The 15,257-nt window shown below is 41.6% G+C and overlaps 1 protein-coding gene across 1 annotated transcript; it reads left to right on the top strand.

The window, feature by feature from the left end:
• Nucleotides 1-4,398: 4,398 nt before the first annotated feature.
• BUB3 (BUB3 mitotic checkpoint protein) lies at nucleotides 4,399-14,987 on the top strand. Its single transcript, XM_065894528.1, has 7 exons — nucleotides 4,399-4,593; nucleotides 5,199-5,268; nucleotides 7,101-7,252; nucleotides 9,746-9,904; nucleotides 11,590-11,767; nucleotides 12,012-12,228; nucleotides 14,447-14,987. The coding sequence occupies exons 1-7, from the start codon at nucleotides 4,399-4,401 to the stop codon at nucleotides 14,454-14,456; spliced, it is 981 nt and encodes a 326-aa protein (XP_065750600.1). The 3' UTR covers nucleotides 14,457-14,987.
• Nucleotides 14,988-15,257: the final 270 nt, after the last annotated feature.

Here is a 15,257-nt window from a genome sequence, read left to right as displayed (position 1 = left end):
AAAACACCAGACCAGGTACATTCTTCTCCCCCATATATACACCTGTATATGTGTACACGCACACAGGGCTGGCCAAGCCAGCCCTTGGGGGCTTCGAACAATGATCTCGACTCCTCTTTTCGTTTCCCTTGTCCCGAGGATGGGTAGGGGAGAAAGGGGGGGGGGAGATTTCAGATCTGTAAATATTTTTAAAAAGAAAAAAATAAAACATTTTAAGCATCGTTGCTAACTTTGGTGGAATTGATTGTCCGGCTACCAACGCGCAGGTGTTCTCGCTTTTGCGTGGAAGAGCTTGCAGGCGGGCGTCGGAAGAGGTCTGGCTCGAGCCCCGTGGAAGGTGGGGCGGGGGTCAGAGGTTAAAGGTTGGGACCTTGGCCCCGCCGAGGCGGCGCGTGGGCTGGAGGCGCACCCCTTTCCACTAGCTGGTGCCCGTAGTCTCCGCGCGGCGGAGGCTCACCTCGGCGGCAATCCAACTCTGGAGCCCGCGCGGAGAGATACAGATGGGGGGCGCCAGGCTTCACTGCCGAAGCAGTTGCCTCCCGGAACGAGCTTCTTTCCAGCCCTGGGAGCGCCTCGGGGTTGACGGCAGCAGGGAGTCGTGCGTCGTGGTCCAACCTGTGACAGGAGCCTCCTCTCCGAGGGCACAGGGCAGGTGGGGCGGCGCTGCCTGGATCAGGTATAGAGCCCGGTTTGCTCGTCCCCCAGCCTGGCGCGCTCACAGTTTCCGAGCCGCGCGGTGCGGGAACAGGTCGCGGAAAGGCAGCACTTCGGCTGAGGAGGGATGAGGCCCGAGACTAGGCAAAGAAAGCGCGGGAGGCAAAGGCTCCTCCCCACACTGTTTTGTTGTTGTTGTTTATAGTTTGCCTTGTGCGTGGCTAAGGGGCCGGGTCGCGGGCGAGCACGTGGCAGCGGGCACTGAATGGAACCTTGGTGCGCGGTTTGCGCGCCCACGGACCTCGGCGCCCCAGCACCTGCTGCCTCACCCTGGCTGGGCGGGCGCGGCACCGAGAGGACAGACGCGTGCCGAGTGTCATGCAAATCGCCGTCTCGCAGTGTTAGATCGCAGCCACCTGTTCCTTGTAAAACGTCAGAAAAAAAAAATTGCCTGAGCTTTGAGGATGCTGATGGTTCGGTGTCACGTGGGGCGAGCTCCCGGGTCCTCCTGCCTCCAGCCCCGGGCTACTCCTTAGCCACTGCAAAGGTGTCGGGAGTCGGCAGCGCGGAGCCCGGATCCCATCCTCTAGAAGGGGAATATTTGCTTGATAGACCTGTCTGTTTGAGCGGAGAGGCATCGAAATTATCTGCATTTTATGAAAGTATGCAGGATATCTGTTACCCGACTATGTGACCCGCAGTGTCATGTCTTAAATGCCTGGTGTCTAAGATGTCCATTTGTGAGGTCATATTTTTTTATGTTAGATTTCATAAAATTCAAGAACACATGTGCCAGTGGTGTTAGGTCAATTGCATTTATTTCATTTCAGCTGAGTTCAATTCAATAAATATTTACTGAGCCCTAGTACTTGCTGAAAACTATGCTAGATGTTGGCTAGTCAGTGAGAGAAAACAGAACTGACACTGGATCTGTTTTTTTCTGATTTATTTGGTACACATATTTCAATGAAGTTTTCTCTTTCCGGAAATCTTTAAATTTTTCTTTCCTCTCAAGCTGCTATTTGAATATTCCATGCAGAAATAACCAAACTGCCTTCAAGGAATTACTTGTATAGGAATATTTCACCCATATCATTTTTGTCTGCACTTCAATAGATTACATTTTTTAAACAGAGATGATGGTTTTAACAGTATTGGGTCACTATATCCTTCTTGGGCTTACTTCCTTCATAGGAAGTTGTTTCCTGTAGGCAGTTAATGGCAGAGTGGTTTTTGCCCTTAAGATTTTAGGGATGATCATTTTCCAGTTTGTCATATAGTGGGTACTTCACTTTTTTTTACTAATCCAGAAATTAGTAGTCAAAGGTGATCCAACAGTGTGATTAGTTTCTAGGAATTCCTCTTTCTTATAGGTAACTAAGTACACACACACACACACACACACACACACACACGGCTTTGCATGTGGATTTGAAATGTTCAAGACTCCATTGTGGCCAGATTTCCTATCTCAAGACTATCAATTCATTTGAATAAGCAGCAAAATCATCAGCCTCCTTTCAGGCTCTAAACTGGATTTAAAAGATTGACGTTTCTTAAAACTCAAATCGAGTCCGGCTGCAACTGCCTGCCCAGAGGGACCTGAATCATACACACACTGGTTAATGAAATACGCTTAGATTTTATTAGTGGGTAATTCATGCTCAGAATCTCGAAACACTAGTAGAATTAAATAAACAACTGGGAGAGGGAACCAAATAAAATTATTTGGAGATAAAATTATTTAGCCAAAATTAGAATGGAGGCAAGGCACTGCACTTTAAAATTCTTAACCTAGCCATTAAGTTGTTGAAAGAGGAGAGAGAACCAAGTATGAGGACTGGTGAGGAGACAGGGCAAGAATCTGTCCTTTTGACAGGAATATCATCAATACACCGGGCAGAAGGGTGGTTGTTGTGTGTTTACTGTGTCACCATTCATAAAAAAGTGCACCTGTGTCAGCATATGTGAATGCATAAGGACCAACAACACTTTTTCTCTATCAAGGTACCTTAGAAATTAAACACTTTAACCTCAGCAGTTTCCTCCCACTTCATACAAGATCATTTAATAATAAGATTTTTTTTTTTACAAAAGCCTGTGAAAAAGGTTATAGCATGGATTAAATTGAAAATTTTCAGTGCACTTTTGATATTCAAGAGTAACTGAGTCACAGCATTCTAGTTATAAATTATTGCTTTTCTTTCATGGAGACCAAATTATTTCTCATTACAGGAGCAACGTTCTTGATTCTCCTATTTCTGGACGATTCTAGAAACAGAAAATCCAGCAAACCGAGCCTGCAAGTCTGGCGAGTTCTTGGGGTGGGAGGGGGTGGATGGAGAGAAGCTTGTAGGTGTCATTTTAGGGCCCTACTTGAACATATGTCTCAAAGAGGCTTTTGAGCTTTAACACACTGCAGAGTAATCATTTGTTTCTCAGTCTGTCCAACCTTCTGGACAAAGAGTTCCTCAAGAGCAAGAATCGGTCTGATTAATGCATCTTCCCGGTTTTCTCACCAGGCCTGGCATGTGCTGGGTGCTCAATAAATGTTTGCAGGAAAATGGAATGAAGAGATAAGCAGAGTATAAATAAGGATGAGTATCTTTAAGGTCAGTAGATCTTCGACAGTGGGAAATGTGAGAGCCTGGTTCATAGGTGGAAAGTCCAGGAAAATGAGAAAAAATTAGGGCAAAATATACACTTCATTTGAGCAAATAGTTTTTTCTCCATTCCAATTTTGGTCAACTTCATGGGCATATGCATGTGCAGTGGAAGGGAGACTAATTTAGCTCTATAAAAGTACTGACCAAAATAAGGTTTTTGTGTCTGAGAGACTAACTGGGATGGGGAGGGCCCCAAGAGTCAACTGGGAAGAGTATCTTTCCCGCCTACTATTCAGAGGACAGGCCAGGCGTCGGCCCCAGGGAGACTACATTTCCCAGCGTGCCGCACACGGACGGGCGAGGGCGTGAGCGCAGCCTTGGCGCGGTGCTCTTTGGGAGTTGTAGTTTTCACTCTTCCGGCACCCGCGCGGGCGCCTCAGCCTGGTGGTGAAAAGAGGCCACGTGACCGGAAAAGCCGTCATTCGCCTTTGTGCCGGAACAGGTTGCCTGGGTTGACTGACGCCCGGCGGACCAATCGGCTGCCTAGAGCGAGACGTTGGCGTTTGAAATCAGCCAATGGCAGGCATTGGCTGGAACTTCCTCTCCGCCCCTTTCGTCCGGCCTGCGAGAGCTTCGAGGGAAGCTAGGCGGAGGCGAGTAGCGGCGAAGTTGCTTCACAAGGAGCCTAAGGTAACGGGGAGAGGCGGCCGGGCGCAGTAGCGAATTCTCTGGGAACCCCTCCACCCGCCCCCCCCCCCCGGCCCGGAGCTGGCGGAGCCGTCCTCTGGGAACCGGTTCCTCTTCCACAGGTTTTCTTTTATTTCAGAAGCAGGCGGGGCGGCAGGCCCAGGGGGGGAGGCCGGGGTGCAGGAGCCCGCGGCGGGCCACGCTGGAGGCTGGAGTTAGGGGTGCGGTGGTGGCGACGCGGCCGGCTGGGGCGCTTAGAAGGGGCGGCGTGGGGTGGGGTGGGGGGAAATGAGGCCGGACTGCGGCGGGCGCGGCGGTTCCGCGCAGGCGCAGAGGCCGTGTCGGCGGCTTTCCCTGGGCCCGGCCCCCGTGGGGCCCCCTAGCTGCCCCGCCGTCGGCGAGTCCAGCCCCCGGACCCTTGGGGACTCTTAACTGGGCGCTTGTTCAGTAGATGACCGGTTCCAACGAGTTCAAGCTGAACCAGCCACCCGAGGACGGCATCTCCTCGGTGAAGTTCAGCCCGAACACCTCCCAGTTCCTGTTGGTCTCCTCCTGGGACACGTCCGTGCGCCTTTACGATGTGCCGGCCAATTCGATGCGGCTCAAGTACCAGCACACCGGCGCCGTCCTGGACTGCGCTTTCTACGTAGGTGTCCTCCGCTTCCGCTCCTGCCCCCCTTTAATAGTCTCGGTGTGGTGTTCCTGGTCAACAGTATCCGTTTTCCGTTGTTGGGCCGAGGCTTTTGTCGGTGGGGTCATTTGGATAGCTCCCCTCCCTTCCCCCAGCACTTACCTTGAGCCCCAGGTACTGTCTTTTTGTTTGTTTGTTTTGTTTTGTTTCTTTAGTGTGTGTGTGTGTGGGGGGGGGGGTTTGGCACTGGGGACTTGCAGACGTCAAGAACTCGGTCTCCCCTTGTGTTCTAATGGCGCAACCCTGCAAACCTTTTGGACGTAATGTGTTTGAAACTCACAAGACAGTAACATTTGGCTGTCTTGTTAAAAGAAATGCCCGTTGACTGTCAGCCAGTGTGGTGAACAGTTCTTCCTTAATTTGCTGGTGTAGTAGTTTTCTCAGCTCCTTAATTTGCTTTATTTTTTGGTACTGTTTTTTTGTTTGTTTACAGTGAGTAGCTGAGCCCAGTGTACCTCTCGTCCTGAGCATAAACTGGATAGTTGGCTGTAGAAACAGGAATTTTAAAATGCTTTTTAAAGCTCTGTAAGTTTTAAATGACTTGCAACTTTATTTTGTAGGATCCAACACATGCCTGGAGTGGGGGATTAGACCATCAATTGAAAATGCATGATTTGAACACTGATCAAGGTAACACAGCCACGTTTTTACCAGTTTAGTGTTTTCTTAGTTAGTGCTTACTTGAAAATGTTTATTCATGAAGAGTAGTTCCGGAATTGCTTAGTTCTTAAGTTGCTTAGATACAAGTAAAAATGGCTTGAGTTTAGGACTTTTTCGTTTAAATGATAACCATTAAATTACAATCACAAAATATTATGCATGTATTTTATCAGTGAAACTCATGATCTCCATCCACAGTGTTTACATGAAGTGGCACTTAAGTATTTGCCCTTTCCCTTGCCCTCGGAAGGGGACTGGTCCCGCAGTGGGCTACCTTTCAGTAGGATTTTTCCAGGACGGTGCTGATGTTTCAGCGTTCTCTTTTCAGAAGCTAATTTAGTTTAGACTGAAGGAAGATAGGTTTTAAAAAATTTAACATTATAGAGTAGCCAACCCTGTCCAGATACCATGGTAACCCCGCTTGTATAATTGTTTAGCATAGAATATGCTTCAGTTGCGTTTATTGAATGAAGAACAAGATGACACATTTTCTTTTAGTTAATTTCTAAGAGATATGAAATAACTTACCCACATTTTTGTGGTGACTTTGGAGCAGAGTAGAGATTGGAATGGAACCCGAATACACAGAGCTCTCTAGTGGAGGTTTTTTTGTTTTTTTTTTTTTTTGTTTTTTTTGTTTTTTGGTATATGCGTACGTTAGACATAGATGTACTTGAAGGACATGGCAAGGCACAGAGATACGACTAACGAGGATGAGTTGGGACAGTGGGCTGGATAGAGGATGGGCACTGTATCTTATCAAAAAAAAAAAAAAAAAAAAAAAAAAGGATCCAGTCAGAAGAGGCTTTTGCATGAAAGCCGTTTTGTCATGTAACTTACAACTGCAGGTGTTTGGTTTTGTTTGCTAGCAGCTTATTCTAGATAGGAAGTTAGCTTGCAGGTTTAGGTTCTATTTGTTTGAAAACTCAGGAGAAAAAAAGCACTGAAAAGGAAACAAAAGTTTTTGAAGTTATAGGCCATAATTAAGGGAATTAGCTGTTTATTCTCAGAAGATCATTGCTGAACTTCATGAGATACCATTTAAACAAGAAAAAAAAGTATGTATTTAAACAGGTAGTTTTCCTCTTTGAGGATCAGGGCCACATATTGTTTGTTCTTTGTTGTGTCCTTAGCATGTGGTATAGATTCTGGCACATAGTAGACATTGAGTAGATGTTAGTTGAATGAATGAATCAGATAGGGTGAAGAGTTGAAGCTGAGAGGAAAGAAATTGTGTATTAGAAATTTGACCCACCATGAAAACCAAGTGGGTTAATCATAAGACTCCCTGCCTTCCTCATCCCCAGCTCTCAGATAATGCTGTTACCACTTAAATAAGTTTCTTTGAAATATCAGCTTAACTCGGGAAGTTTTATCCAGATCCATTTGACCAGAGTTCTCCACTCATTGCTTCATTTCATCAGGTATTTCTTGAACACCTACGTGTATAAGAACCTGTACTAGATAGTCAGAACTATAGAGTTAAACAAGGTTCCTGATTTGAAGGAATCTAGAATCAAGTGAGGAAAATAACAAATATGCCACCATTTTAATGTAATCTGAAACTGAAGTCAGCTTTTGCTATTACCATGCCAGTGAACCAAGCTATGCACTGTCAGGTGAACAGAGATGAAAGGATGACTTTTCGAAGTCGTGGGGAAATTTTTCTGTGTGTAGTAGTTCCATGGAGTGGGTGGAAGCGGATTTGTTACAGTGCGATGAATGTTTCCTTCTGTTGTTCACTTGAGGAATCTTTGTTTAGTAAAGCTAGGTGTGGTTTGTTGGTTTGTTTTTTCCTACAGAAAATCTTGTTGGAACCCATGATGCCCCTATCAGATGTGTTGAATATTGTCCAGAAGTGAATGTGATGGTTACTGGGAGTTGGGATCAGACAGTTAAATTGTGGGATCCCAGAACCCCTTGTAATGCTGGGACCTTCTCTCAGCCTGAAAAGGTAGGCTCTTTACATTCGTAACAGGAATTATGGTCCTTGGGGTGGTTTGACTTGATAAATGTTTGGTGAATATGATGTTCAGTTGAGGTTAAGAGTTGATGAGTCTGTTTTACAAACTCAGCTAAATATGTGAAGGAAAACTAATTTTGGTCAACATTTTCTGTCAGTTGTCGTATTTGTACTGGATAGCACTAGTCCTAAACCCACTTCCATGTATTAACGCTTTCAGTCCTAGGGCTGAGAAGCAACTTTTCAGAGAAGTCATTTAGCAAAGGCTGTTCCATTGCCTTCATTTGGGTCTGACGGCCCCAAACCAGGAAGTGGGATGGAGCATCACTCATTTTCACTTATGACCTGAGGTTTCTCTTGCGTTGACTAAGAGGGTGAAATGGGTTATCATTTGAAGTTTAGTGAAAAAGATGTCCTATATTCCCTGGCTTTTACCATTTATTTATTTTTAATACTAACAGATGTAGTTTGAAGGCTGTAGTGAAGGAAGCTTCTTAAAACTGAAACTTTGTGTATTATTGTAACCTTTTGATCTGTACAGTGGAAGTGTAATTGAGCATTCTTGCTGTATCCTTTATCAGACTTTATCAGGTGGTAGTTAATTTTAAAGATTGATTGTTTTAGCAATTTAAAGGTATCCTTCACTTGAGTCTGTTTCCTCAATGTAAATATGCTATTCACTTCCTGTTAGCTGTCATTATATACTGTAGTGCATCCAAAGAGCCATTATTTGTGTCACATCACATTCGAATCTACTCCTGGCAAGACCTTTGTTCAGAATAAAATAATTGCATTGTTTCTAGTTTTGATTTATGGTTGTATGTAACGTGTTAAGAGCTGTGATAAATTGCTGACAGAATATCATATAATGGACAGCCACACTGAATCAAGCTGCTTATTGGTTCAGCAAGGTTCATTATGTCACTTTTTTTAATACTGTTTTTGATAAATGTATATACCTAGTCAGTAGCATGACAGTGTTTTTACTTGATTTATGATTCGTGGGGATAGAAAGCACTTCTAGAAGCTTGTGTGTCACCTGTATAGTAAAGATTTAAGATAAAATTTCCATTCTGATTGTACTGTTATCAACTGATCTCTTTCTGTGTTTCTTAAAATTTGGTGTTTCGTATATCTTAGGTTAATTTCTGTTTTTCTGCAAACATGTTTTCTGAATAAACAGCGGTAAATCTTAATATGTCTCTTATTGAAATACACTTGTGTTAAATCTACTGTTTTGAATCTTTTAAATTTCTTGTTTTTCCCTTGGTCAAATTAGCTGTTGAATTTAAAGGCCAGATTGTAGAGACTGTCCGCTCGTTACATTGTGAAACCCAATTTGTTTTTTTCCTCTGGGCTGGTGGTATGTGGTTAACGTATTAGTGATTACTAACCATAAGGTTTAATTACTGAATGTTAAAGAGATATCTTACCATGTCATGAGGCCCCTTCATTTTTTATAGTGATTTTTCAGGTTTTAAACTATTAGATGAGTTGCTTATTAATTGAAAGTAATGATCAGGGCATAGTTATATACCTGAAGTCTAGACTTTAAAAAAATGGTTTAACCTGATCAGGAACATATATTTTGCCACCATTTTCATGAATTTGCTATCTCTATTTAGTCCCCAGATAACATATTTGAAAAGAAGTAACTTTAAGTGCTTATTGGCAGGAAATTTTGTGATTTGTTTTAAAGGAATGTTTTTGTGGAAGTTGTTTTGATATTGAAGAAAAGGAATTTTGAGGGGAAAAAAATCGATGCTTTTAGGGAATAAAATGCTTTTTAAATTTTCCCTGAAGATAACTCTGTCCTGAGTGTTCAGTATGACGTCAGGGTATAAGAATTTTCCTTGTCATATGCCAGACCACTATCCTTGTCTTTTAATTTTGAGTTCGTATGCCACCAAAAGCAACTAAGAAGCTAATTAATGATAGCTCTCTCACTCTTCCTGGGAAGGCCTATTTATTCAGTGTGACAGCTGGGAGAGTCAAGATTTTTAGAGTTACAACATGAAATATCCTTCCAAAAGGTGGTCATAGAAAAATAACTTGGAAAATGATTGTTTTATGAAAAGCCAGAAGCCCATTGAAAGCTATCTTGAGTTTTTATGGCTTTATTATCTCCTTTTTGAGTATTTTCTACAATTTTATATTGTCACTGAATGAAACAAGAGGGCTGTAAAAACTGTTTAATAATTTAACTTGTTTTAGTAACGAAGAGAATTGTTTCAGAGATGCTTTCGGAGAGTTAATTAGAATGTGCATTATGTGATACTTGGTTAAGTATTAAGAATATCTTGTGTTTATTATTTTGTGCCAATTGGATTGTGTAACTGTAGCATTTGAAATTTCGTACCTGTGTTTGTGAACCCGATCAGCTAACTTTTTTATGGTTTTATGATTAGTGGACTTTATCTTGGTGCGAAATGCCATTTGCAGGCAAGCAGATGATTTTCAGCAAGTTTTGGTCTTTCTTGAAAGGTGTATACGCTCTCAGTGTCTGGAGACCGGCTGATTGTGGGCACTGCAGGCCGCAGAGTGTTGGTGTGGGACTTACGGAACATGGGCTACGTGCAGCAGCGCCGGGAGTCCAGCCTCAAGTACCAGACTCGCTGCATACGAGCATTTCCAAACAAGCAGGTACTGACCTCTCCTCCCTGTGCCCGGGGAATTTGAAAATAAGAGGATCTTATATGATAATGATTTGGTCACTGCCTTTTAAAGCTTTGCTTATTTTTTTGAGTAGTGATTTAGAATTTGTTGTAAATTTTTGACAGCCTTTTGTTAAAAGGTGGTATGTTAACTCAATTTTAGAGAAAGCTTTGATGTTCAGAGAGGATAAGTAATCTGCCAGTGGCTAGAGTAGAGGTTTTCAGATTCCTTGGTGATGCTAGTCCAGGATGCTTGACAGGTATACAGTAATCAGAGAGAGTTTTGCGGGTATTTTAATTTACAAAACAGTGAATTCAAATTTAAATCTGGAAATTTAGGATTATGGAATTTGCTGTTCTCTCTCTCTTTTTCTTTCTTTCTTTTTTTTTTTTTTGGCACCTCTTTTTACCCTAATGCGAATAGAGTTTAGTCAGTCTGCTAGCAGACCTGGAGTTTTCTTTTCTAAAAGAATGCCATTGAGGGTAGAGAGGCGTTGTCCCTCGTATAATGACGAACAGGGTAGGTCACCCTTCCCATCATCATTACTAGATGAGGTGACACTATTAATCTGCCCTTTCGTCCCCAAATCCTTAAAGTTCAAAGGGAAGTTGGTGGTGGGGTCAGCTGCTGTAGGAATTTTACAAGAGGAAAAGTCATTAAAAACAGTGGGTGTCTTTGGAATCTAATGGTTATCCTTAGTGCTTATCAGAAGGCTAGTACCTCAAATGGTGATCACAGTTCTTCTTCTCAGGATATTGTAAATTTGCATTGAAGATAAGGAATTGCAGTTATGTGAAACTTTAGAGATTTAAGTGCATGATTAAAATATGCTTGCATTTATGAATGTTATTATGTCTTCTATCTAAAATTTTCCATCAGAGTTTATTTCCAGTTTATACGGAAGTTTAAAAGTAACATTTTACTGATTTTTTTTTCCTCCATAAGTAGTTTTTTAGGAGTAAATCTTTTTCATACCTTGAAGAATTAAAACTATAGATTTCATATTTATCTTCATTTCTTACTTTCTTTGACATACTATTTCGAGGCAAAGTGAGGAAAGGTTTGAAATTACAAGCCGCTTTTGAACATCCCTGAAAATCTGTGTGGTTTATGTGTACACTTGATTTGGTGTAGTTAAATGCGAGAGGCAGGATGACCAAGATGGAAGGCTGGTTTTCCACTTGGTTTGGATTATTGGTACCCTCAGTGAAGGAGACACGATTCTCTTAGAGTTGTTAGAGGTGAGGAGGCGTAGAGCAAAGAAAAACATATTCCAGCTGATGGAATGAATTCTAGTCCCCTTCTGGACAGGACAACAAATAAATGATACTGAAACATTTTAAAATTCCTGTTGAGGTTTGACAGAATAACTCAACATTTTTGATTGCAGTGTGCAGGGTACTGGTAGAATGAAGAAGGCAAGTGATGGTGGCCTTTTATTTATTTACTTGTAATAAAACAGATATAAGTGTTCTTAAACTTTGGAGTGATCTTAACTATGTTAGTACAGCTTAAACACGTGGTTAAAACCTGGCCGTATTCTCTTTTCATTTTAAAAATAATCATCTTTCTTTACTGTGGGCTGAATTTTGGAATTGGGTTGAGTTTGGGAATCCAGGCCTAGTTTTGGAAGCTGGATTCACCATTTTTGTCGTCTGATTTCCTCTTGTCAGGGTTATGTATTAAGCTCTATTGAAGGCCGAGTGGCAGTTGAGTACTTGGACCCAAGCCCTGAGGTACAGAAGAAGAAGTATGCCTTCAAGTGTCACAGACTGAAAGAAAATAATATCGAGCAAATTTACCCAGTCAACGCCATTTCGTTTCACAACATCCACAATACCTTTGCCACAGGTATGCTAACCTGTATCTAGTTGTTAAGATAACATCATTTTGCTATTAATTGAACAGTGCACGTTTGTACTTGGGCAGAGTTTTAAAAAATTGTGCTTGCTTTTTATGATATTTAAAGGGAAGAAAATCTGGTATAATACTCCCTGGGGAAAATGTAACTTCTGTGACCTTAAAAATGGTGAAAATAATGGTTATTTTTGTATCTGCTTTTAAGGACTGTTGTAACTCTTGAAATTACTTGCAGGTGGTTCTGATGGATTTGTAAACATTTGGGATCCATTTAACAAAAAGCGGCTGTGCCAGTTCCATCGGTACCCCACCAGCATTGCGTCACTCGCCTTCAGTAACGATGGGACTACACTTGCAATAGCGTCATCATATATGTATGAAATGGATGACACGGAGCATCCCGAGGATGGCATCTTCATTCGCCAGGTGACAGATGCAGAAACAAAACCCAAGTGAGTATGCTTCACCTGTATTCGAGCCTTTTCTTGCATTCAACCCAGGATTTATTAATTTTTCTAAATTCATGAATAGCATTGTTGATGCCTGTTCGATATTACAGCTGACTCTAGGGTTGGAGTTGATTTTATCTTGTTCTCCCAAGCTTTCAATATCCGTAGGTTGATAGACGTCTGATGGATAAAATTGTGCCTAGTTGTTTTGTAGAGAAGAATGTCAAACTCTCATTCTTCTTGAATAGGCACTATTATTTGAATCTCTGGAGTTATTACTAGCTCATTGCTTCAAAATTAAGTTGAGGAATTCAAGAATAATTTATTTTAGCAAATTCTATTTAAGATATTTAAGAATTTGAACTACCAAAAATCTTCCCTCTCCACAGAGGTTGTTTCTTTAATATTTACACAAAATGAATGACCTTCAGGTCTTACTGGAAATTCAGAGTAATATGGCCTTGCCTGCGATAGCAGATTTCCTTAGTTTCAAAATTTTCATAGATGTCTTTGGCTCTTGGTTGTAACTGCTGACAGAGAGGAACCATTTCCATTTTTTGGTACCTAGGGCAAAGCTTTTTACTTAATTACCTGCACCAGGCTTCCAGGCTTTAGGGAAACCTGATACTTAGGCACTTGTTTAACCATGAAATACCAACCCCCAAGAGTCTTTGTCCTGTTCCTTGGCCCTGTCTACTCAGGCCCTGGAAGGAAGTCCTCAGTAAATATTTATGGAATAACTGACTTTTCAGGATTTCTGTACCTCTCTGAGTTAGAATGGTATAGAGTCCCCTTGCTAAATTGGTTGAGTCCCTGAGAAGGGGACAGAGTATTAAATACTCAATATCATGTGTGTTTTTACAGGTTTTACTTTAGAACAGACTTAGCATGTGAAGCCTGTTGGATAAAGGGCTGTGTTTGCATTTAATCTCTCACTTTTGTATCTCTTGTCCTGGCTGGCCATTTTGATCTCATGCTGTTCTTTTTTCTTTTGAACTTGTAGGTCACCATGTACTTGACAAGATTTCATTTACTTAAGTGCCATGTTGATGATAATAAAACAATTCGTACTCCCCAATGGTGGATTTATTACTTTTAACAAAGAAACCAGGGAAAAGTTTTAATTTTAATATTATAAGAACCTGAAAATATTGGAAAAGAGGTTTTTATTGCTTTTTTTAGTGCATGAGATGGTTTGATGGTTTGCTGCATTTAAAGGTACTCGGACAAACAGAATTTGAGGGCAGCGACAGCACTTTTGAGAATCAGTTTTGACCTTGATGGTGTTTGTTTCTATTGTGGAAATAAATGTTTGTGAATAAATATAGGTAGTAAAACCCCCTTTGCATTCTTTGTGGACCTTAAATGGTAGAGAAAAAGGCTCTTGAGCCGTTTGTTTCTCTTGCTGGTTATAGTTGCTAATTCTAAAGCTGCTTCAGACTGCCTCATGAGGAGGTTAATCTACAATTAAACAATATTTCCTCTCGGCCGTCCATTATTTTCTGAAGCAGATGGGTCATCATTTCCTGGGCTGTGAAACAAAGCGAGGTTAAGGTTAGACTCTGGGGAATCAGCTCGTTTTCAATCTTATTAGGGTGCAGAAGGAAAACTAATAAGAAAACCTCCTAACATCATTTTGTGACTGTAAACAATTATTTATTAGCAAACAATTGATCCCAGAAGAGCAAATTGTTTGAGTCAGTAATGAGCTGAGAAAAGACAGAGCATATCTGTGTATTTGGAAAAATAATTGTAACGTAATTGCAGTACATTTAGACAGGCATCTATTTGGACCTGTTTCTATCTCTAAATGAATTTTTGGAAACATTAATGAGGTTTACATAGTTCTCTGACATTTATATAGTTCTCATGTCCATTTCAGTTACCCAGCCACTGGTGATTAAGGTTAAAAAGAAAAAAATTATAGTGAGAATGAGATTCATTTCAATATAATGCCCTGAAGCAGAACATGAACTTAGCTTGGCCTATTCTGGGTAGTACCAAATAGTATTTTTGTTGTCACACTTTTTGTTTTTTATTTATATTATTTGCAAATGTATGTTTCTGAATGGTACTTGGACCTTTACTGAAATTTATTTTATCCATGATGTATTTTAAAAAAATTCTTCTGATACAGAGAAAGGTCTTATTTGTAAGTATTTCAGTGAAAACTTAGTGTAAGTCTGAACCCATCTTTTGAAATGTATTTTCTTCATTGCAGGTCCACCTAATCATCTCGTGAAAGTGGTTTCTCTATGGAAAGCTTTGTTTTGCTTCCTACAGTTACATGCTTATCCCCTAAGGGATGTGTTATAGTCATTGTGGACGCGTTATTTAGTATGTGGATTTCTCTGTTTTCTGTCTTGCAAAAAACTTGTCTGTGTGCCCTTTCATACTGACTGTGTGTAGGATAAGGAGTCTTTGTGTCCTTTTGCAGTAGTCTGAAGAATTGTTTTCCCCCAGCAAGCCCAGTTGCTGTGTATGAGCAGCTTGAGCTCTTTTTGTAAAATAACCTAAAACTGTTAATTCCATGCTGTCTAATAAACAGAGATTCAGAACACTTAAATGTTGGATGTTTTTAAATGTTGGTAATTAATGTAATTTACTTCATAAAAAGGCTTCTGTAAAGCAAAACTCCCTTCATCGAGGGCCTGGTGGGGATGACATTGTACCTTTAGGTCCACACTGCCTCATTTAATTATGTCTATTCTGATGTACTTTGGGGATGCAGTCTTGGATAAAGTGATCTGTTGGAGTTCTGCCATTTCCCTCATGCCCTCTCGCTGGATCAGCAGGGCCCTCGAGCCAACTGTGCAGCTTCACGGGACGGGCACAGACTGCATGGCAGCTGCCGGGCGCCTTTTGGCATGACTCTGCCGGTAGCTGGTGCAGCCGGGCTCCTGCAGCTCGCCCAGCCCGGTGCTGATGCAGCCAGCAGGCGCACTTGCAGCCAAGTGACAGACCCGTCTGTACTTATCCATCAAATGCTAAATCACAGTGAAGCCCTTGGGATGGTAAATAATGTAATAGCC

This window comes from Phocoena phocoena, chromosome 16 (genome assembly GCF_963924675.1).
Source record: "Phocoena phocoena chromosome 16, mPhoPho1.1, whole genome shotgun sequence".
Classification (NCBI taxonomy): Eukaryota; Metazoa; Chordata; class Mammalia; order Artiodactyla; family Phocoenidae; genus Phocoena; species Phocoena phocoena.
This window is presented reverse-complemented; position numbering and strand designations above follow the sequence as displayed.

Excerpts from the sequence above, each read along its gene's own strand:
- BUB3 (XM_065894528.1), top strand. The coding sequence starts at position 4,399 with ATGACCGGTTCCAACGAGTTCAAGCTGAACCAGCCACCCGAGGACGGC. Across the intron at positions 4,594-5,198 it reads TCCTGGACTGCGCTTTCTAC|GATCCAACACATGCCTGGAG; the intron begins GTAGGTGTCCTC and ends TTTATTTTGTAG. Across the intron at positions 9,905-11,589 it reads GAGCATTTCCAAACAAGCAG|GGTTATGTATTAAGCTCTAT; the intron begins GTACTGACCTCT and ends TCCTCTTGTCAG.